Source organism: Paralichthys olivaceus, chromosome 24 (assembly GCF_024713975.1).
Source record: "Paralichthys olivaceus isolate ysfri-2021 chromosome 24, ASM2471397v2, whole genome shotgun sequence".
NCBI lineage: Eukaryota > Metazoa > Chordata > Actinopteri > Pleuronectiformes > Paralichthyidae > Paralichthys > Paralichthys olivaceus.
In genome coordinates this window covers 2,871,759-2,897,106 of record NC_091116.1, presented here as the reverse complement: position 1 = coordinate 2,897,106, position 25,348 = coordinate 2,871,759, and the positions used below count along the sequence as shown (strand labels likewise).

The following is a 25,348-nucleotide window of genomic DNA, read 5'->3' as shown; positions in this document are numbered from 1 at the left end:
TGTGTAAAAATTATTGTAGGCTATTGTATTGTACAGTATCTGTAAATAATCGTGTTTCTCCTCTGTTCCTTAATATCTACAGATATGACAATGATTTCAGCATAAAACATCCTTTAACGTGACTTTTTTCATTTCATTACATGGAGCACTGCAACACCTGATGTCCTCTGAATCCACTGTGGCAGCAGCAACAAGGTGGAGATCGGCAGCTTCAGGCTGGTCAACATGATAATATTGAGTCAATTTCTGTGTCCATTATGGTTGGTAAAATGAACACTGTTATCACAACAATGTTCATCTTTTACTTTCTAATTTGATAAACTTTAGATAAAAAGTCTTTTCTTTTTTGCCATAAGAGACAGAACACGGTCAGCACAGCTGTGTCCCTCAGGTTCGTCCGTCCCTAATAAAATGACAGGAAACATAAAAGTATGGCATTATTGCCGAGATAAGTGTTACTTTCAAACAAAGTCTATGTCCTTATATTCTGTGGATATTCAACTATGTATTTGAATATGGTTTGGGATTAAACAGTGTACTACAATGAATGTGCAGTATGGAGTTCTTTCACATTAAAAGTATTGCATTTATAATGTAATGCATCATGTGCAATCATTTGCTTTAATTGTTAGTAAGTTATGAAAACAGGTCTATACCTGGTAGGTAAACTGTTCATTCATAAATAAAGTCCAGCTCAACAAGTTTCACACTGCAGCAGCTGCACTAACGTTATTTCTGAACCGATAATCTAATAAAACATTATTACTGAAGTTACCCACAGTAACATAGTCAAGCCAAATAGGTTGGGGAGCTGAACAACTTTACATAACGTTAAATATCTAACTTGGTGGAGCTCATTCACTAAACACACAGTCGCCTTCAGTTTAAAAGATTTATCACCATAAACTCTAACGCTCCTCTCTCCGCTGTGTGAACCGCTTCATGTCATGCCGCTCCCGTTAGCATTGCCATTACTGCTGGTATGTTGCCTGGAGGTTAGCGGAGCTAAGCTAACCAGCCAGGTACAGAGACAATGATACCTGCTCATCACTACTGACATGTAAATAAAAGGCAGTACTTTACACACCACAGACACTTCTCCGTCAGGACAATCAGCCGAACAACAAACGATAATATTCACATGTGAGTGAAAACTCCTCCCCAGACCCGGTCGCGTTCGGTGACGGTGATTAGCCTGTTAGCTCAGGTGAAGCCGAGCAGACCACAGGCTAACAGCCAGAGTGACGAGCTAACGGTGACGTCACGTGTCAATCAAGTGATAATTATTCACAATTTCAAACCTCTGTATTATCTAAACAGATAACACATAGTTGTCATGAAGGAAGAACTTACTGATTGAGTCTAAAACCGTATTTTGAACCAGGCTGTAAACAGGTTTAATTCTGCTCTAAAGTCTGGTGTTTTAACATGGGAGTCAATTCCCATTGACTCCCTCTTGGAGCCAGCCTCAAGTGGCCACCCAGTGAACTGCAGTTTTTTGCCTCAGCGCTCAGCCCGGGATGTTGCTGCTTGGTGTGGAGCCAATGCTAGCGGCCCTGCCTCCCCCACAGACACAAAGAGACTGGATGACTGACAAGAGGGTTCACTCTGTTCATTCCGCTATGGAACAAACGCCCCCAGGTGCTGAGACCGAGCTCAGAGTGAACCCTCTTGTCATCCAGCCTGCTTGGAGGCGAGAGAAGAGGAAAACAAACGCGCATGCACATGGCAATAAATCGAGGCCGGAAAAATTATCGAGTTCATTTTAATTTATCGTGCGATTAATTGATTTATTAATTATCGGCCCAGGCCTATTCTCTATTGATAAAGAGTTTATGTAGATTTAACATGATTAATGTTCTATAATTCATTTTTTGAGATTTGAGAAAATTAAGATGAATGCTCTGATCCAACTTATCGTAGGTCAGGTTTTTTGATGGACCCATTGAGAGTTTGACCTACCTGGATGTTGGAGCCAGTCAAAGTTTGATGGCGAGCCAGACCCCGGAGGATACTTAGAGATACTACGCCGTGGAACCTGAATCCTTTTACACTTCACATACACACACACACCATCCACGCAACAGTGCGGTGGGACTGATTTTCCACCTTCACGGTGTTGACTGAACAGTGACTGAAAACAGGTGAGCTGAACTTTAGAAAAAACGCAGCTGCAAAACTTTATTTTATTTTTTATTTTCTATATATAAGAGTTGTGATAATTTGTGTGATTGATGTTTTTATTCATCCTTCCCATCCTGTAATAAATAGGGAAGCGTATACTCCTGCGTCATCGTTTGATCAATCCTGGGCTCCATAGTCGATCTTAGAACTTCTGATTTCACTGGTTATTGAACCTAGTTACTATTTTTCAGTACTATTCTCTTTTCCTCTCAGAAGGGTTACACTTGTTTAGTTTTATTTCATAATACATGATAATATTGGATCATTCATTTGTATTTATCAGCATGTAAGCTTGTTGCAGTGTCTCAAACCCAGTTTCTCATCAATGTCACAGAAGAACATCAATGAAATGGACGGCTACACACCAGAATTGTATGGACCTGAGGGCAGAAAGTGACCTTACTTTGGAGGAGATGGACAACAAAGAGTTGTTGGACATGGTCTGGGCAGTGGTCAACAAATTGTCAGAGGGCACAAATAACCATCCACTTCCTCAAGATGTCCCTGCTCAGGAATGGCATGACTTGTTCAACTGGAATGGTTCTGATGAGGACCCCCCCCCCAATAGCATCACCTCTCAGCTTGGAGCAGCATCCTCCTGAAACCCAATGGTGAACTGGCTGCTGCCATAAACCACCAGCAAGTGTCCTGCAGTCAGGCCCCGTGTTCAGCCAGGCAGGGCCTCACATCCAGACACAGGTAAGGTACTAACTATAGGTTAGAGAGCGATTCAGAGGAACTTTATCAATACCTGTATCAAGAAAGATACTTATTAATGGAGGAGGGGGTAATTCATGAGTACTCAGAGTAGTGAACCTGACCGAGTATAGAAACGTTTACATTGGTAGAAACCTCCCGTTTGGCACAAAGAAATTCTTCTTTCATTAAATTGTAAAAACTGTGCATGATTGATTTCTTCTGTGGTTGATTAAAGAATCAGTGGTGTCAGTGATAGTGCTGTGCTTTAGAGTTCTGGGAAACACCACAGAGCAACTACAAGTTACAGATATTATTCATCTTTGGTTCATCATGTTCAGGAGGACAATATTAAGATCAGGACAGAGATTATACAAGGCTGGGTTAGGTATAAATGTGTGTGGTGGTGGTTTTAACTATCTGACACCAAGGGGACAGATGACACAGAGGATGCAGGTTGTCTTATCTCTTATTTTGTGTCTGTTCTTGTCTCCAGTTCAACAATGTGCCATCAGGGAAGCTGACCAAACACCTGGAGGTGAGGCTGGCTCCTGTTGGATTATTGTAAGTATCGCACACATTAATGCAAACACACACAAACACACCTCTGAGCTACTGTTTCTATTTGTCTTCTTATGTGTCTGATTGTGTTTATGTAGCAAAGGAAAGGGGGTTTACGGGGCTCCAGGAGACAGACTTCCTTTTCCCGTGAACAACCGCCACTCACAGTAAGTCTGCCTGACTAGTTCACAGTCACCTTTTCTGTCATGAATTTATATTTCTTTGATTGAGATGCTTTCATGTTCTTTTCTTTCCTCACAGTTTTAAACATTGGTAATTCATGCTTTCTGTGTTTTTTCTGTTTTTCCACAGAAAGAGAAAATGTGAGAGCTAGCAGGATGATGACATGCCGTATGTCAAGCTTTCGAAGACGGAACAGACACTAAACGCTGTTGCTGAGCTCGAAACTCCTGACTGTGCAGTCGTTGAGCCCAACGTTGAAAAGAGAGTATGTGTCTTTGCTTTGTAGGTTTGAGACTCTGTGTCACACAAACCTCATCCAGCTGTGTCTATGACCACACTTCTAAAACTGTTCTCTAACTATAATTCTTGACATCATGACACATCTATATATCCAGATTTAACTTGTGCAAAACAAGAAAGACACCAGTTCATTGTTGATATGCATTATGATACATACCAAATAGATATTTGAAATATAATAAAACAAATGATTTACCAAAATAAAATTAAAATCGCATTTATAAAAATACTATATATATATATATATATATATATATATATATATATATATATATATATACATACATACATATACATACATACAAATATACATGCAGATATACATGCATTTATATTTCTGACCAAATGTATTTATGCAAATATTTTAATGACCTATTTTTCTTATAGTAGAGTAGGTTTTAATAATGTGACTTTACTTTTACTTTTGTTAATATAAAGTATTCTGTTACATTTCATGACTGGATGTATAAGAAGTATTTCAGTGGGCAGAGAAGAGACGGGTACTTTGATACTAATTATAAAGGCTCAGTATAGTGTATGACTTGCTTATGGATGAGGCACTGATACAATCCTGAAAACTATTATAACTAACAGGTTGTGGTTTTAACTCTCTGACACCAAGGGGACAGATGACACAGAGGATGCAGGTTGTCTTATCTCTTATTTTGTGTCTGTTCTTGTCTCCAGTTCAACAATGTGCCAGCAGTGAAGCTGACCAAACACCTGGAGGTGAGGCTGGCTCCTGTTGGATTATTGTAAGTATCACACACATTAATGCAAACACACACACACACCTACCTCTGAGCCTCCGTTTGTATCTGTCTTCTAATGTGTCTGATTGTGTTCATGTAGCAAAGGAAAGGTGATTTACGGGGCTTCAGGAGACAGAGTTCCTTCTCCCTGTCCAGACACAGGAGGCTCTGGAAGAGATGGCAGCTGACATTGTCGCTGCTGTCCAGACACAGGAGGCTCTGGAAGAGATGGCAGCTGACACTGTCGCTGCTGTCCAGACACAGGAGGCTCTGGAAGAGATGGCAGCTGCCGTTGCTGTCGAGGCACAGGGGGCTCAGGAGAAGATGGCAATGGAATTGAATGCTGCAAGAAAAAGCTCTCTGTCAGCTCTCCTGTTTTCTACTATGGATTATCCAATGCATCTAGTTGAGGACAATCTTCTTCTCCAAAATTCAGTTAAAATTTAAAAAAAAAGATTACAATGGTACTTCAAGCTCCTGAAGTTTGTTACATTCTCCTATTTGTTTTAACCTGTAATGGAAATTACATTTAATTGCATGAGCGGACAATGGTTGACCAAATTGTTAATCTAAAAAGGGTAACCTTAAGGTTTATGATGGTGGCTTAAGAGACACAGAAATTGCCACCACAATATCCAACCAGATGTTTTTTCATTTATCCGACCACCTCTGGTTTATTCGACCGGACGTCGTTGCTCCGGTCAGGTTTCTCATTTGTGGTTTCTCCTCAGAAACAGATCTCTGTCTGCTCGACAAGCTTTAAAATGATGGAGTACATGACAGTGGTTGTCCGATGGTGCCGTGTGCCACAGCCTCACATCAATTAACCCACATCAGGTCTTGGTGGTACATGAGCAGGTGGAACTGTACAGAAAATGAGACCCAGCATTTGAGAGTTATTTGCGCTCACCTATCCAGCACTGGTGTTTGGAGCTATATAGCCAAACTGTTCTCTACAATGAAGAAGCTATGGTCAGACCCGACGTTTAATCTATTGGGCTCTGGAGCTTTTGAGTTATTGTTGACAGATAAACAACCATTGACTGAAATTGTCAACCAATATAGTGTCACATACACTGAGATTCAGCCAGGAGTTAGCTTCTACGAAAATGTCATGAAGACAGTAGCATTGGTGAAAGCGTGCAGTCGGACCCTAAGAAAAGAGCTGACCGTTGCAGACCATAGGATGATGTTTAAGCTGTCCTGCAGACATGTAAGTACTGAGCACATCCTCTCTTAAACTTTTTGACTTCTCAAAAAAAAAAAAGAAATGTTTATATACTCCTTTTCCACAAATTGTTTGTTTGTTTCATGTCACCCTGACAGGAACCCCACAGCCTGGTAGTGTTGCCACCTGGGTCTGCCACCAACATGATCACAGTGCGATGCACTGAGCCCCAGACGATATATGACCTTATGCTGAAGCATGGCTTACATTGCTCCTGTAATGGAAATTTTTACATTTGTGTATGTTTAATTGCATGAGCAGACATGTATGTGAATGACTGACCAAAGAGTTGACCAAATTGTTAATCTAAAAGGGTAACCTTAAGGTTTATGATGGTGGCTTAAGAGACTTGAGTTTTATGGCCTCGAGAAACCACAACTTTATGGTATCTCTTGGTATCTCTTGGTATCTCTGATTGGGATCTCACACCTGGGGTCTCACAGGGGGGTCATCCACAGAACATGTAAACAAATGGACAGGATATCTCCTCCACTGAGAGAAACTACAGGAGGGTAATAAATACCTTTGCATGCTTAGTGGGAGGGGGCTGCGAGTTATAGGAACACTGATTCTCCTATGTTCTTTTCTCATTTGTGCATGCCATTCAGGTGATGTGTACTGATGAGTCCATCTGCAGATGCTGAATTAAACTTTCAGAAAGAAGTGTTTGACTTTGTGCTTGTTTCACAGAAATTGCCACCACAATTTTGGTGTTGTCGGCAGGATCACTCTTGTGAGAAGACACTCTGGATCTCAGGGCTGAAAGGTAAAACTGCGCAGGGAGTCTGGGACTCTGACCTCAACCTCCCTGACAAAAGAAGGTAGAGACGTGAGGGCCTGATGCCTGAGAACCAAAGAGTGCTCTCACTGCTGTGATCCAGCGGACCAATTAGCACAAAGACACTGTCTTTCTGGGAAGACAAATTCAGAAGGGAAACGGTTCTCTCACAGGGTGAGTGACAGACGTGTCTGCATGGCAAGGTTTGGAACCAATGTAGAATCAAGGAAGCTTCGGGTGTTCTTGGAGATCACGGGTGGTCTTGTAGACCACAGAGTTAATATAGAATAAGCCTGTTGGTGATCTTAGAGAAGGTCACATAGTTAATTGGGAACTAATGAGTATGGTATTAGAATAAGCAGGTTGGTGATCTGAGAGGAGGTCACAGAGTTAAGGAGTAAGGATATATACAAGATGTAATAATAGGGATTGAAGGTAGGGATTGAACTAATCTCCAAGTCTCAGTGTGTCCGACTAGACCCTGATCTGGACTCAGCTCCACCGAGAGGACAACTACAGCCAGCAGCGGTGCAGTGTGATGACCAGCAGGACACTCAGCTGCTACCGGTGCAGAGGGTGCAGGCGGCAGCTCCAGCTGTCCCTAACCTCCATCCAGACCTCGACCTTGTTGCAGCAGAGGAGGTGGATAGGCCTCCATCATGCACCACTCACATACTCCACGGCGAACTGGGAAGGAGGCAATTTATGATTTGAATGCAACCCTGCAAGCACCGATGGTGGAGGTGGCTGCAGGAGATGGAAACACTCAGCTGATCTCCAGACCATGGACATTCACCAATATGAAAGAACCTACCATTTCATCTCTCCCACAAGTGTTAAGTGGGGGAGCGGTATGCAGTGCAACTGGAACCAGCACTGAACAGCAGAGACTGCTGATGACTGAGATGGGGACTCAGTATTCGAAAGTGGCAAGATCTGTCTCTGCACAGGAGCGGTGAATGGTGAATCCAGCATGGGGTCATGCTGATTATGCAGGAAAACTCTTGAACAGCAAGACAAAGAAAAAGGACAGCTGGCAGCATATCAAAACCAAGTCTGCGGGCACAAGAAAGGTCATGGACGGAGAGGAAGGGGACGTGGAAGAACTGACGCTTGTTTCAAATGTGGCAAAATTGGACATTAGATCAGGGATTGTCCTGAGAACCAATACACATAGTGTGATTGAGTAGCGTTGGAGCTGGGGACAGTATATAGAGAGATACACTGTACCATTGTTTTGTTAAAATGAGGTTAAGGAAATTTTAAACGTTAATTTTTGTTGTCACCACGCTGGCTGATAGATTTTATTGGTAGAGATTTGATGTGTTCATTGAGTAATATGCTAATTTTAACATCACAAGGCGTAGATGTAACTAGAGGATTTGATACATGCATATCAATGGAAGATTCTGAACTCTTCCCTCACCTCTGTAAGTAACACTTTTCTTGTGTGTTCAATCACTGTGTTGTCTCAGTAGCTTAGATTGATTCACTGGAAAGGTATCAAATTCTGATCTCCATGTTCTATTAGGCAAAGGAGAACAAAAACAATTAGTATTGAAAGTTTTGGAACTTTGGACCAAAAGGGGTTATGGGAAGGGAAAAAACATCTGATCCCAATAATAATAATAATTTGATCAGAGGTTTAGAGGTAAATCACAAAAGATTTCTGCAGTGATAAATGCAATTATCTTAAAACAGTTCTTAAAACAGATCAGATCATTATAGCAGGTGATTTCAATATTCATGTAGATGTTGCCAATGACAGCCTTAGTTCAGCATTTAAATCAATAATAGACTCGATTGGTTTCACTCAACATGTGAATCAACCGACCCACTGCCTGAATCACACTCTTGATCTTGCCCTGACATATGGCATTGACATAGAAAATATAACTATTCCAACAGAACCCTCTTCTGTCTGACCATTTTTTACTTACATTTGAATTCAGAATTGTTAATTACGTCAATTCTGGACGGAAATTCTATTATAGTCGATGTCTATCCGACAAAACTGTTCACAAATTTAAAGAACTGCTCCCCTCTTCCCTTCCCTCTCAGCCATGTGTCAGTACTATACAAGAAGATTATCAAGACCTTACTCCCACACTAGTTGATAACTTTGTAAATAGTACTGCAGCCTCACTAAAAACAGCACTTGAAGCTGTCGCCCCATTAAAAAAGAAGAAAGTAAGTCAGAGGAGATTAGCTCCATGGTATAATTCCCAAACGCGTGTTCTAAAACAGACATCGCGGAAGCTAGAAAGGAAGTGGCGTTCCACCAATCACCAAGACTTCCACCTAGCCTGGAAGAATAGCCTTATAAATTACAAAAAAGCACTTAGAAATGCCCGAACCTCTTATTATTCATTATTAATAGATGAAAATAGGAACAACCCCAGGTTCCTCTTCAGCACTGTAGCCAGGCTGACAGAAAGTCACACCTCTACTGACCCATCTATTCCTCTAGATCTGAGAAGCAATGACTTCATGAGCTTCTTCACTAATAAAATTACAACCATCAGGGATAAGATCCACCACCTCCTCCCAGTGAATAACACTGATACATTGTCTGGTCCTGAAACCATAGCACCAGATTTATGTCTAAACAAATTTTACTCTATTGATCTTCCTGAACTGACCTTGTTAGTTTCATCATCTAAACCAACTACTTGTCAGCTGTTCCAACTAGACTTTTTAAAGAAGTCCTCCCCCTAATTGACCGTTCCATTTTAAATCAGATTAATATGTCTTTGCTAACCGGCTACGTACCACAGGCTTTTAAGGTAGCCGTTATTAAACCTCTGCTTAAAAAGCCCACGCTTGATCCAGAGGTTTTAGCTAACTATAGACCCATATCCAACCTGCTCTTCATTTCCACAATCCGAGAAAAAGCCATTGCTAACCAGCTTTGTGGTTACTTAGATAGTAACGGTTTATTGGAAAAATTTCAGTCAGGATTTAGAACCCATCACAGCACAGAAACAGCACTATTGAAAGTCACCAATGACCTTCTTATGGCATCAGATGATGGACTTGTCTCTGTCCTTGTCTTGTTGGACCTTAGTGCAGCCTTTGACACAATAGATCATAAGATTCTGCTACAGAGATTAGAACAACATATAGGAATTAAAGGAACAGCACTACACTGGTTTAAATCATATTTATCAGATAGATTCCAATTTGTTAACGTTAACAATGACTCCTCCATGCACATGCAAGTTAATCATGGAGTTCCACAAGGTTCTGTCCTTGGACCAATACTCTTCACCTTATATATGCTCCCTTTAGGCAACATTATTAGACAGCACCACAGCAGACAGCTGGGGGAACTCCCATCATGCACTGAGCACTTCATCACTTCCCTCTGTCTCTCTGCCCCCCCACACCTGTTTATTTATTTATTTATTTATTTTAACATGTCATCATGTCAAAGTGTCACTTTGTCCCCCCATAGTCCCTCTGGCTCTTCTCTCTCTCTCGTTTCAGATAACTCTGGCACCGGGACTGCAGGACAACAACGACTACCATCACCATTGTTATCATTAATTACAATAACTCAGTAATTCATTAATATATGTAATCCTGTTGTAGATCACTACATTGTTATTGTTATAGTCAGCCCTGATACTGATGGTGCCCAGTTGTTCCAGGTCTCTCTCTCTCCACCTCATCTCTCTCTTCTCTCCCCAGCTTTCCACCCATCTCTCCTTTCCTCCCCCTTCCTTTTCTTTCCTCACCCCAACCGGTCGAGGCAGATGACCGCCCACATTGAGCCTGGTTCTGCCAGAGGTTTCTCCCTGTTAATGAGGGAGTTTTTCCTCTCCACAGTCGCCTGTGCTTGCTCATTGTGGGAACTGTTGGGTTTCTCTACGTTAATATTGTTTTAAGGCCTTGACCTTTAAATGTAAAGTGCCTTGAGATAATGTAAATTATGAATTGGCGCAATATAAATAAAATTGAATTGAATTGAATTGAATTCATGTCCCACGGAAATAACATTAACTGTATAACCTTACAGTAAAGTTTTTTCGCGGTGTTGCTAAGTTAAGCTCACGCTACTTTATACTGTATATGCAGTAGGAACAGAAAAACAAAGATATCCATGTTATTCTATATAAAATGCAAAGACTTTCCCTAACACAACGTGACATACATACAGTATCTGTCAATTATGTTACTATGCTTCCCTGCAGACTCTTCACTTCGTGGCCCTTAGCGAGACCTGGATCACTCCAGAAAACACTGCCACTCCAGCTGCCCTCTCATCTGCCTACTCCTTTTCACACTCCCCGAGACAAACAGGTCGAGAAGGAGGAACTGGTCTCCTCCTCTCCCCCATGTGGTCCTACCAGGTCCTTCCCCTGGACAACCGTTCCCAGATCTGCTTTTGAATTCCAGGCTGTCTCTGTCACACTTCCTTTCAAACTCAACATTGGTCACCATCACACGGTTACCACCCGCTGCAATCTGAAATCCCTCTCTCCCTCTGCTCTCTCCTCTACTGTTCTTTCCTCACTACCATCTACAGACCAATTTTCACTAATGTCTACTGAGGAAGCCTCCTCCACTCTGCTATCCTCCCTCTTGTCCTCTTTAGATGCTCTATATCCTCTCACCTACCTACTCCGATCAACTCCTCCCTCACTTCAGGCATTATTCCAGCTCCTTTCAAGACAGCCATGGTAAAGCCACTCCTAAAGAAACCCACCCTAGACTCAGCTGACATCTGAAACTACAGACCTGTATCTCTTCTTTCATTCCTCTCTATAACACTGGAACATGCAGTCTAAGACCAACTGTCCTCCTATCTTTCAGAAAATGACTTCCTTTACCCTAATCAGTCAGGCTTCAGGACTGGTCACTCCACTGAGACGGCCCTCCTCACAGTGACTGAGTTTCTCGGTGCCACCAGAGCCTCGTCCAACTCGTCAGTCCTCATTCTCCTTGACTTATCCTCTGCGTTTGACTCAGTCAACTACCAAATCCTCCTCTCCACTCTGGCTGATCTTGGCATTGCTGACTCTGCTCTGACCTGGTTCACATCATACCTGACAAATCGCACCTTTCAGGTCACATGGAATGGCTCCTTGTCCAATCCCTGCCTTCTGGAAACTGGTGTCCCTCAAAGCTCAGTATTAGGACCACTTCTGTTTTCACTATACACTAGATCGCTAGGCTCTGCAATCACATCGCATGGATTCTCTTACCACTGTTATGCTGACGACAACCCAACTGTTCCTCTCTCTTCCCACATCCTCCTCCAGCACCCACGTTGTGACGTGCATCTCGGAATGTCTGGCAGACATCTCCGCTTGGACAGCTACGCATCACCTCAACCTTAGAAAACTGAACTGTTCTTCATCGCGGGGAAATACTGCCCTCATATGGACCTGTAAGTCACTGTCGAGGATGTCACGGTACCATCTTCGTCGACGGCAAGGAACCTGGGCGTAATCCTAGACGACGGACTGTCCTGCGCCCCCCAACATCACTGCTGTGGCCCGATCCTGCAGGTCTTCCCTCTACAATATCCGCAGAATCCGGTCTTTCTTCACAAAAGACGCAACGCAACTCCTGGTCCAAGCGCTGGTCATCTCCTGCCTGGACTACTGCAACTCCCTCTTGGCTGGACTCCCAGCCTCTGCAGCTAAACCGTTGCAGCGTATCCAGAACGCTGCAGCGCGCCTTGTTTACAATCTTCCCAAATTCTCCCATGTGACCCCCCTCCTCCGTGACCTCCACTGGCTTCCTGTTGGGGCCAGCATCCGATTCAAGATGATGGTGCTGGCCTTTAAGGCCGTCAATGCAACTGCACCTGTCTACCTCCAAACACTAGTCAGACCACATGCCCCAGCGAGAACACTTTGCTCATCTACATCAGCTGGCCGACTGGTACCCCCATCACTGAGAGCAAACAAAGCCCGCTCAGCGAAGTTGCGACTCTTCTCTGTTTTAGCACATCAGTGGTGGAACAAACTCCCGACCAATGTCAGGACAGCGGAATCACATTCCATCTTCCGCAAAAGACTCAAGACTCATTTGTTCAGACTTCACCTCGACCCTGCATAGCATGACTCCCGAGAACCGGAGATGAAGCTGAAAATTTTCAGTGGCCGGGAGGGGCATTACGTCTATAGTAGTTCAGAATTCAGAATCAGAATCAGAATTCTTTTATTTGCCAAGTATGTTTGCACATATAGGAAATTGCCTTGGTGTCATTGGTGCACTACTTATGTACATAAAACAACAATATGTAAGAAATTGAATAAAATAAAATAGAATAAAATAAAATAAAATAAAATAAAGAATATACATATATACATTAACAGATTAACAGGGTTATGGGCACGTGCTGTGCGAAGGTGCAGAGATTGGTGATAGTGCCAGTAGTATATAAGTAATAAATTATAAATTATGTGCAGGGGGTGGGGTGTGGTGGGGTAGAGTCAGTGCGGTGCAGAGTCAGTGTGATGCAGGGGGCTTGTTTGTGAGCCCCACTGCCACGGGGAAAAAACTGTTCAGATGGCGAGAGGTTTTAGTCCTGATGGCCCGAAACCTTTTTCCGGAGGGAAGTCTCTGGAACAGGTGGTGACCGGGATGTGAAGGATCAGCAATGATCTTGCCTGCTCTCCTACTGGTCCTGGAGTGGAACAGGTCTAGGAGGGCCGGCAGGTCACAGCCGATGACCTTCTCAGCTGACCTTATGATCCGCTGCAGTCTGCCCTTGTCCTTGGCAGTGGAGGCAGCGAACCAGACGGTGATTGATGAGGTGAGGATGGACTCAATGATGGCTGTGTAGAATTCAACCATCACTTTCTGGGGCATGTTGAATTTCCTCAGTTGCCGCAGGAAGAACATCCTCTGCTGGGCCTTCTTGGTGATGGAGGTGATGTTCTCCGCCCACCTCAAGTCCTGTGCAATGATGGTCCCCAGGAATCTGAAGGACTCCACTGTTTTAACTGGGGAGTTGCACAGGCTGAGGGGGGCAGTTTGGGCTGGGCTCCTCCTGAAGTCTGCCACCATCTCTACAGTTTTCAAAGCGTTCAGCTCCAGGTGGTTCTGGCTGCACCAGGAAGCCAGGCTGTTAACTTCCTCTCTGTAGGCGGCTTCGTCCCCATTGGTGATTAATCCGATGAGGGTCGTGTCGTCTGCAAACTTCAGGAGTTTGACAGAGGGATGGCTGGAGGTGCAGTTGTTGGTTTAGCACTACCATAGACAATGAATGGGAATGTGTTTAGGGCCGTTTAGCTAAACAATCCACGGCTGCTGCGTGGGAGACCGAGGTCGATTCCCAGATGGAGAGGAACATACTTTTTACATAAAATGTCGAGAATTTCCTGTGAAAGTGAAAAAAATAAAAAAAACTGAATCCACACCTGCATCCACATTAAATGGGTTCCTCCCCTTCCATTCATCAAGTTTGGTAGAAAAAGGTTAATTAATTTTTTTAGTAATCTGGCAAACAAATAAACCAATAAACAAACAAGAGGTAATAAATGGATCTTTCCAGTTATCTTCATCTGGTGAAACACCTTCTGTCACCACCAGTTCAACCAGCGAAACACAGTTTAAGACTGGTCGATGTTTTCAGCAGAGGATCTAGAAAAGAGGGATTGTAGAGGAGGAAAAGATGTTCTCCATCTCATATATTATTATCTATTTGCTCAGGGTACTTTGTAAAAGACGAATAGAAGAAATATCATCTGAAAGAGGACAACAGTTTTGCTCTACTTCCACTGAATGTTGCTTGGTCAGAACCACTTCTTCCAACTGTCTGATTAAAGTTTTCATGACTTGTTCAGCATAATTTATATAAATCATATATAGATATAGATATATAAATTGTATAGATAATATCAATATACCTCTAGTAGCTGGGTTGAAGAAGACTGTGACTGTGTTGCTCCTCTTCATTGGAGGGATGAACACAAGAACAGCGAGATACTGTAGGACGAGGACGCTGAGCCAGTGAGGCACGGCACTGTACTGACTGGCCCTGAACTGGATGTTAGTGATGTGCACCGTCTCCAACAGACTGGCCACCATCAGGATGAGACTGATGCAGAAGAAAACGTCTGCAGGACACAACATACGACAGTTCAGTCAACTTTTCAATAACATCATGTATCTTAGCTATGATCTTGTGTTGGAAATGATGTTTACAATAAAACTCGAGGAACCTGTTGTTCATAATAAATTAAACAAATTAATAATTTCTTTTAAAGTCACACTGTCCCGTTGACCAAATAATTGACACACTTTTCAGTGGAACTACTTTCTACCAAGAAATGTTCCCTTTCCAGCATCACAGGGGTCGGACACTCACTGATGAGAGGCGTCCCCCTGGTGATGGGCAGCAGGTTGTTCATGATGAGCAGGATGAGGGTCATCTTGAAGGAGGAGCGGTTTGGGGCCCAATAATACTCAAGATTAGCCGTATGAAACATCTTACTGTGTGGTTGTTCACGTATATGAGGGGCAGAGGAGATCTCAGCATGTAGATTCCTGAAAAGATCAATGGTTCAGTTACAACCAGTATACTACTGTTTACTTCCTCTATTTACTTTGTATTCTATTTACATGCTGAAAAACACATATGGGTCACAGTGTAGAAATTGTTAAATAAAACTTGACTGTCCTTTCACTTTGCTGGGGACAGTGGAGGGGGCTGAGGCCTTAAGACAACAAGACAACAATAGACTTTATTTGTACACATTCACATTAATAGATATAATCTTTTTTTCTTTTTTAGAGTTTATTAGTCTAAGCCAAGAAATATATCCTATATATCATCAAAAATCATGTACAAATACAGTAACAGAAAATCACAGAGATGGATGTAATTTAATATAAAAAACAAAGAGACACTGTGACACATACATCTGCCCGTCATTTATCTGGTCTTTAGTCAAACAGTCTCTTACCTTTGCTGAATAAAACACCTCACATGTGTAAAGTAGTTGTAGAGCAACATCTGCTGTAGTTTGTTGTTCTTCAGTCACGGAAGTTGAAGGAAAAGTCGAGGAAGAGAGACAGAGATGAAGCTGAAACAGCGCCATAATGTTCAGTCGCCGGGAGGGGCATTACGTGCATAGTGATTTAACACTACCATAGAGAATGAATGGGAACGTGTAAGGGACGTTTAGCGCAGAAGGCCTGTGTTCGATACCCGGCAATAGACTATTATTAGCCAATTTTTTGTATTTCGAAAGTTGAGCAGATGTAATGTCAACATGTACTTCTGGAATTGGTTTATTTGTGTAACAGACAATGCAAACCATTTGAAACTTTTTTCTTGAAATATCACTTTTGTAATAATAAGATAGTTAAGTGGGCCTTTTCATGTTTTGAAAAATTTGTGGCAATGACATTGACTTGAAATTGAGAGCAGGCATTGCAAGTCAGAACTGTTCATCAATAGGAAACACAAGCAAAGCATTCTATTTACACGGTATATTTTAGAAGCTCATAGAATCAAGACTGTTCCCTTCAAGTCTAAATCACTTTTGTATTGGGTCTGTTGTTTGCATTAGGGGGCAGCTGGGCAGCTGGGCTTTTAGCACCACTCTGCCCGAAGTGTGAGTTGTTGGGCCATGAAGAGGTATATTGGTATCGTGGTAAAATGCTCAAAGTTAACTAGAAAGTGATTCTGAGATTTACACACTTCCAGCACTACCAGTAAATCTTTCAAAATGACTTTACAAGCGTGGATATGTCATGAGCCATAGTCATCCATAGTTATGCTGCTATAGGCCTAGACGGCGGGGGGATCACCCATCAGGCACCAGAAACCAGCACCTTCTCTCTTCTCTCTCTGCCTTGTTTATTTTATTGTATCTTATTACATGTCTCTAATTCCTTGGGTCTTCTCCTCCCCTCCTTGGTCCATGCTGTGCGGCTCTCCGGAACCCATCCTGGCCCGGGTCCTGATGAGGGATGGACCTAGTGAGGTCACCGGTTTGTCGCAGGGCTAACGTGGAGGGTCATGCAACCACCAGCACTCTCACCTGAGGACCTCTCACCTTTGGAGCCATGTTCACTACTACTACTGCACATGTTGGACCATGAGGGAGGTAGGAGTGCCCGGAGGGACCAACGCGCCCTTGGAAGACCATGCCAACATCCAGATGGTGATTCCCGGGCTGGATTCAAGCCCATGACCAGAGACTGTGACTCCACCCCCCCTTTATTTCCTTTTTTCTCCTATATATATTTTTTTTCTCCACTCACCCCAACCAGTCCTGGCAGAGGCCGTTGATAGATACATGTAGGGAAAGTAGATTTAGTTCTCATGGCCAATGTGTTTGATGTGCAAGTGCTGCCAAATATATACAGAATATATCCTTGCTGGTCCATCCACTGCAGACAGAGAGGGGAAAGCTGACAGGAGCTCCGGGATCCCCTCCGTCTCCTGTTTATAATGCATGAAAATCCAACTTAACTGATTAAAGCTTTTGACAAGACCAGTTGATGCAGTCGTATTTTTTATTATATATAAAAATATATTTTTATTTCTCGCCGGAGTAGTCCTGGTTTGGGGAGATTATTACAGCTGGAGGTGCAGCGTGCAGGGAGAAGAGGCATGATAACCTGTGTTATGTTATTGCTCATAGTTGTTTTAGCTTTATTGTGTATTGAGTGTTAGTCGTTCAGTTTTGATTGCTTTTTTGTCATAGGGTTAAATATTAAAAACCTATGTTGGAGCTAGTGAAATAGGAAGTATATTCTGGGGATGTATAGTACGAGACCTGAAGAGGTCTTTCTGAGCTTGCTCCACAGAGCGCTTTGTGAACTTGGGGTTCAGGGGTTTTTTTTTTTTTTTTTTTTGTCATCAAGAAATTAAAGCATTTCTTGATGATTTTAGCCTTTCTGATCCCTGGCGGTTCTTGTATCCTACAGGAAGAGAATATTCCTTCTTTTCCCATTTCCACCACACTTACACTCGAATTGATTATTTTTTTATAGATAATAAATTCATCTCAAACCTTAAGTCATGTAAATACGAAAGTATTGTTATTTCTGATCATGCTCCCCTGGTTCTGGTACTAGCTTTTCCAGATGCTGACTATACAAGGAGACACTGGAGACTAAATCCATTGTTACTCTCCGACGAGAGCTTTCTCTCACACATCTCTACACATATTAAAACTTTTTTAAGCATCAATAGAACACCTGATGTGTCTAATAAACCAATTTGGGAAGCTATGAAAGCGTACTTAAGAGGAGAAATTATATCATTCTCAGCATATAAAAACAAGTGCTCAAAGCAGAAACAGACTGACATTGCTAATCAGATTTTAAACATAGATAAACAACATGTAAATTCACCTTCACCTGATCTGTACAAGGAGCGCTTGAAACTTCAGGCCGAATTTAACGTTCTTTCCTCTCATGAAGTCGAAAGTCTCTTACTTCGGAGTAAAAGTAACTATTATGAGCACGGTGGAAAAACTGGCAAACTCCTGGCTACTCAGCTGCGTGGGTGGAGAATGAACCAACTTATTGCTGGAGTACAGACTGATAATGGATGTATAACATCTGACCAGAAAGAGATTAATGACAAGTTTAGAACTTTCTACTCAAATTTATACTCTTCAGATTGTACAGCAGACTTTAATATTATGGAAAACTTCTTTAATAACCTTGACTCACCGTCCCTTTCTCAAGACCTGAGAAATAACCTGGATGCGCCCATCACCCAGGAGGACATTTCAGCAGCTATATCTTCTATGCAATCAGGTTAATCCCCTGGCCCAGATGGGCTTCCATCAAATTTCTTTTAAAAAAATTCTGCTGATCTAGCCCCCGTCCTGTGCTCAGTGTTCTCTGATTCCTTAAACTCAGGTGCACTCCCTCCCTCGTTCAATCAGGCCTGTATCTCCTTGTTGCTGAAAAAAGGCAAAGACCCACTAGATTGTGCTTCATACAGACCAATTTCATTGCTAAACACGGATGTAAAGATCCTCGCCAAAGTTTTGGCCCACAGACTGGAGGATATCCTTCCTTCTGTAATATCGCCAGATCAAACTGGTTTTATTAAAGGACGCCATTCGTTTTACAATATTCGTCGGCTATTTAATATTCTGTACTCCCCCAAACGTGGATTCAGAGTGCCTTGCCTCTATGGATGCTGAGAAGGCATTTGATATAGTAGAGTGGAACTATCTTTTTTTTTACACTTGGAAAATTTGGTTTCGGTTCTGTCTTTTTGTCCTGGATCAAAACATTGTATAAATGTCCTTCAGCCACTGTTTTGACCAATAGTCATTACTCTGAATACTTTGATTTACACCGTGGGACCCGGCAGGGTCGCCCACTAAGCCCACTTCTTTTCGCAATTGCCATTGAGCCTCTTGCAATTGCCTTACGTAGCAATGGGCGGGTACAGGGAATATGGAGGGGAGGAGTCGAACATAAAGTCTTGCTGTATGCAGGCGACCTACTTCTGTTTGTTTCAAAACCAACCACTTCTCTACCAGAAGCCCTCACGATCTTAGATAATTTCAGTCAATTTAAATAAAAGCGAACCATTCCCAATTAATAAAGAAGCTCTTAAACTTAACTATACCCATCTCCCATTAAGGTGGTGAAAGATCAATTTAATTACCTCGGAATTTGTGTCACCAGAGAATTCAAAAACTTGTTTAAATCAAATTTTCTCACTTTATTTGATCAGGCAAAACAGATTTTGTCTCTGTCCCTTATTGGAAGAATAAACTCGATTAAAATGACATTGCTTCCAAAGTTCCTCTACTTGTTTCAATGTCTTCCCGTTCTCATCCCCAAATAATTTTTTAGAGCCCTTGACTCATTATTGATATTTTACATTTGGAATGGTAAACACCCTCGGCTGCGGAAAGCATTTCTCCAAAGATCCAAGCAGGCAGGGGGAATGGCTCTGCCTAATTTCCAGTACTACTACTGGGCAGTGAATATTGGGTGTTTGTTATTTTGGAGACATTTCCATCTCGAACCCACTTCCCCGGCCTGGGTTACAATGGAGGTCTGTGCCAGTAACCCTGTTTCCTTACCTGCCCTCTTAGGTGCCGCACTTCCACTTGCTTCAGATATTCCCAAGAGCAACCCAGTAGTTAAACACTCCCTGTTAATCTGGGGCCAATTTAGGAAAAGTTTTGGACTACAGCTTTTTTCACTTAAAAGCCCAATTGCTGCTAACCATCTATTTGCTCCTTCAATGGCTGATGGCGCATTCAATATTTGGCACAGAAAAGGTTTGAAATGCTTTGAAGATCTATACATTGAGAATTGTTTTGCGAGCTTTTCTCAACTAACAGAAACTTTTTGGCATTGCCAAAACCCACTTTTTTAGATTTTTACAAATTAGGACTTTTATACAGCGCTTAACGACCCAATTTCCTTATAAACCCCCAGTTACCCCTGTTGATATATTTCTTTCTGTTAACCCCACCTCTAAAGGTATCTTGTCCAATCTATATAACCTTATTTCCAAACTGCACTGCTCTTCAGTGGCAACTATAAGAACTGCTTGGGAGCAAGACCTAAATTACACCTTTACAGAGGACACATGGGACTCGGTGCTTGATCGGATACACTCCTCTTCTATGTGTTCTTGACATGCACTTTTACAATTTAAAGTAGTGCATCGAATCCACATATCAAAAACCAAATTAGCGCGAATGTATCCTGATGTCGACCCTACATGTGATAAATGTAAAGGCGCACCTGCCTCACTCTACCACATGTATTAGACATGTCCCTCTTTAGGTAACTTTTGGACATTGGTTTTCCATGCGTTATCAGATATCCTCCATCATCGAATTGAGCCCAATCCCTTGACTGGTATTTTTGGCATTGCTCCAGATTTGAACTTACATAAAGCTATGCTCAACTTTCTTGCTTTTGCCTCTTTACTAGCCCGACGAGCTATTTCACTTAAGTGGAAGGACCCAGCTCCTCCTTGCTGTTCACATTGGCTCAGAGACCTGATATCCTGCATGAATCTAGAGAAGATTAGATACACTATTCGGGGATCAGAAAACAAATTCTACAGAATATGGCGCCCCTTCTTGGTATTTTATGAAAAACCTTCAACAATAATTTTTGAGTAGCCCCCCACCCCCCTTTTATTTTTTTTATTTTTTAAATTTTTATTATCTATTTTATTTATGTATCTATTTTTCATGTATTTCACCTTTTTTTGGTGGTGTCTGTGCTGTGCTTTTTTCAGTTATTAAATCTTATTAATCTTTTATCTTTCCAAGCGTGGTTGTAATTTTTTTATTTTTTATTATTATTATTATTATTCTGTCTATTTACATTTGTTTGTCAGTAGATGTTTAAGTATGTCCATGTCCGGATGTTTTGACAAGGGATTGTTTTGTGTTATGGAAACTTTTTTCCTGTGCATTGATTGTCTTATATGTATTTTATCATTAATAAAAAGACCATTGAAAGAAAAGTAGTTTGTAAAGAATTGTTTTGCTGTATTGAGAGACCTGCCTGAGATTAACAGATAATTTCCTCAAGCTGAAAAGTGCACCACCAGTGATGATGATTCTCAGACTGAGTGAGGTTGTGACGATATGTAATTACTTGCCAAAAAGCCCTTTTTTATGAAGTTACAACTAATTAAACACATTCCTGCACATGCCTAAACATGTTTAAACACATTAGCAGCAGTGTTCAAACATTGTAAGTGAAAGAAGTTTGACTTCTGACCCAGCTCTGAAAGCTGCCTGAAATGGACCACACTAAATGTCTGATTACTAGCAGCCAGTTTGTGCTAGGGTGGAAAGCTGATATTGTTGGGAAGAGGAGAGTCTAATCTTTAATTTGGTGTATGAAGGCAAAATTAAGCACATTTTTTCTACTTGTCAGCGCCAGTGTACCAGGCGATGTATGAGTTCTTACCCCTTTTGCAAAATAACTTCCGCAAAATCCCACCCCCCCAACCGAACTCCACTCCCCGCCCGCTCTCCGCTTCCCCAACGGACGCTGACCTTCGGGGACGTGTGCATTTATCAGACCCGTGGTGCCCCGGCTGCTTTGGTGACACTAGATGACCTCGAACTGATCGCTGGCCCTCGTGGTGGCGACGTCTCATTTGAATGTCTGCCCTATCAACTTTCAATGGTACTTTTTGTGCCTACAATGACCACAGGTAACGGGGATTCAGGGTTCGATTCCAGAGAGGGAGCCTGAGATCAATTATTATTAAATTATTGATGACCATATACGACAAAGAATGACATAATGTGCCACACTCACGGCTGATGAAGGGCTGGATGCTGAGGGTCAATGAATTGTGTGAGATGTGTCAAATCTGTTGGTTATTATTTTTGTTCATTATCATATGTAAACAAATGGAGGCAAGATTTTTAAAATATATTTTGCATTGAAGAAATAATTGTCTGCATTCAGATTGAGCTCTATATCATCAAATCAGTAATGATTGGATGACTAATGTGCATAACAAAGACATAAATATTACATAAACCAATCCTTTTAGCCCATTATTAAGTGGAACATAGTAAATTAAATTAAATGGAAACAGTCAAACACATCTGCAGAAGCATTGACAATTGTATTGATTTAATATACACACATACAAATATTAATAATATGCATTTTCATTAATATCTTATGCCACTGACAGTATTCGACCAACACTCACAAAGCACTGCTCAATAGCCATGAATCTATGAATGAAATTAAAATATGAAACCTTTATTTGCAGTGTAAAATCACATTGAACACATGAACAACACACAACAATACAATACTTGATCACAGAATGTCAGTGCCTGTGTTGTGCATCAATAGCTCTCACACACTAAAATCACATAGATCAACATGTAAATATACATCCTCTCAATTATTTCGCATCAGTTTTAGAAACCAGCCAGCATCAAGGTCCACACTTTCCTGACACACACACACACACACATTTTTTTACAAACACGAATCCAAACATGCTGCAGAAATGCACAATTCCCCATGCTCTCAGTGACACACAATGCAAAAATTAGTTTGCAAAAATGTACCCACTTCCCGGTGATGGTAAAGTAGTTGACTACAGCTGCTCTACAGTGTTTTCCATTTTCATTATTTTATTTTCATCCTACTACATTTATTTTATAATGCTTGTGCTGTTAAGATTTCACACTATGTACTTACTGACACATAGACTTATATTTTGTTGATGCTTATGTACATATCTACATACTTAATTTAACACTTCATAGCATATTTCATTAATTCCCTCAAGCATATCACACATTATCTAATGGATCTGAAATCCTTGATTGATTTTCTTCATTTGGTCAAGAGACTAACCTCAGTCTCAGACAGGGATCACTTAGCTATCAGTGCAACATGTGTATAGTAGCCGCCTAGCTCAGGATTTGTGTATGCTCCGCAGTGATGTGCATCATATAGAAGTCAACCTGATAAACCCCCAGGGGCCGCCATGTTGTGCAGTTATCAAAATTGCCATGGAAACGGTTGCTTCTTAAAAATCTTCTTTGATGATTGATGTGGCGGCAACCATCAAAGGGATTGCTGGCCTGCAAATCCTTATCAAATCCAATCAAAGAACCAAAAACTCTAGACATTAAAGGATATTTCTTTGGTCCTCTGAACTACCAAACATAAATAACAAGTTCCCTTGCTTCAAGTTATTAGCTTGTGAAAATAATAGACCGTCAACTGAGAAGACCACAGTCCTCATTAGTGAAGACAACAATCCTGCCTACGGAGACAACCGCTGATTTGTTCATTAAATATTCATCAAGAAGACACTGCTCTCATAACTACAAATCCCCCTTTACCAAAATGGACATCCTGGTAAGGATTATTTTTTTTTAGAAATGTATGTTCAGGTTGTGTTGAGAGGACTTTTAATAATGAATTCCATGTTTCTATTTTTCAGGCATGTGAAACAATGCAGTCTGAGATTAAGGCTCTGAAAGAGAAGCTCAAACTGAATGATGAGCTTCTGATAAGGGAGCAGGAGAAAATGACAGCTCGCTCTAAAGCCCACATTGGTGTCCTGGCTGAACTAGCTGTACAGAGCAACAAGGTGAAGGCTCTGGAAGAGAAGCTCAAACAGAACGATGAGCTTCTGATTAGGGAGAAGGAGAAAATGACAGCTCACTCTAAAGCCCACAATGGCAAACTGGCAGTACAAAGCAACAAGGTGAAGGCTCTGGAAGAGGACAATGTGGCTCTGAAGGAGAAGGTGGCCCTTTTGAAAAGGGATTTGAGCAGGCTTGAGCTTGTGGTGACAGAGATGGAGGAAAGGCAAGCTCACAGCCAAAAGATTGACTCCATGGACAAGGAGACTCAAACCAGCGATCTGCTTCAGGATGAGAATAATGCTCTTCAAGAAGAGCTGATGAAGCTCAGAGCTTCTTATCATGAGGTCTGTCTGAATCAGACTACCAACCAGGAGAAGTTCAACACTGAGCTCCAGGAGAAGAAGGTTCTCCAAGAAGAGCTGATGAAGCTCAAAGCTTCTTACAATGTGGTCTGCCACTATCATGAAGCTGAAGTTTCCAGTCGGGAGCTCAATGGAGAGAATAAGGATGATGTCACTGAGGAGAAGTCTCTCTACAGTGTTCTCCCTGAGAAACCAAAGAAGACTTCACTCTGGAAGAGAATCCGCCACGCTCTGGGGTTGAGAAAACCACAGTGTTGGAAGTAGTCAGCAGCGCCCATCCAACAGCACCTGAGCTGACCTTACCCAGTGTTGTAATGTAACGAAGTACAAATACTTCTTTACATTTCTACTTAAGTAGAAATTTCACATATCTGTCCTTTACTTTGTTATTTTTATTTCTGACAACTTTCACTTTTACTCCACTATATTTCCTAAGTAAAATGTGTACTTTTACTCCAATACATTTCTCCTAACCATCTTCGTTACTCATTACTACAAATTAAAATCAGAAGAAATTTGAGTTGGTGACGTAATGCCGTAAACTTTTTGTGGTATATACGTGTGCCTGCAATATATATTATGCCAGTGGGTGGCAGTGTCACTCGATGTACCCCATGAAGAAGAGAGTGACTGTGACTGGTACCTGAATAAGAAAGAGTAAAGTTTGTTCCTCTGAATTAGCTTGCCTGTTAGCTTCTTTTTTCATATACACTAAACAACACATTCGTTGTCATGTCAACCGCCAAGCACGAAGAAGAAGAAGTCCCGCTTGTCTGGGTGTTGTGGTGAAAAACTAAGTTCCACTCGTGGTCCAAAAATTCCAAAAATTCAGTCAAATAAAAAAGCAGTAGAAGTCAACTTAAAAGCCGCAGAGTTGTATTGTCGACAACAAAACCTGAGAGCATTCAGTAGCGAGCCGGAGCTGCACCAGAAGAACTCTGACTAACAGTGGTGTTGCTCCGCTTTATCTATCCTTAAGGGCCACACCTGTTACGACCTTCCCCCTGGAAAGTCTCCAAGCACCGGGGTTACTTTGATACGTTGGACTTGAGTTTACCCCTGGAAAGCCTCCAAACACCTGGGTTGCTTTGGCCTTGGAGCTGGGACTTTCCCTCTGGAGAGCCCCTACCGTACCATGATGAGTCTCTTTTTCTTTTACACAGTTTTTCTTACTCTTGACACCATTATATCTGTCCAAACCATTTACTATTTTTTAAAAGATATTTGTCTCTGATTTTAAA

The 25,348-nt window shown here is 41.8% G+C and overlaps 2 protein-coding genes across 4 annotated transcripts in view; both read left to right on the top strand.

Annotated features, from left to right (window-relative positions):
• The window catches only part of LOC138407077 (golgin subfamily A member 6-like protein 25), a 122,094-nt gene that overhangs the window by 22,293 nt on the left and 74,453 nt on the right, over positions 1 to 25,348 (top strand). The window lies entirely within an intron of this gene.
• Positions 23,367 to 24,566, top strand: LOC138407033 (golgin subfamily A member 6-like protein 25). The gene is made up of 2 exons (XM_069521360.1): positions 23,367 to 23,512; positions 23,598 to 24,566. The coding sequence occupies exons 1-2, from the start codon at positions 23,501 to 23,503 to the stop codon at positions 24,369 to 24,371; spliced, it is 786 nt and encodes a 261-aa protein (XP_069377461.1). The 5' UTR covers positions 23,367 to 23,500; the 3' UTR covers positions 24,372 to 24,566.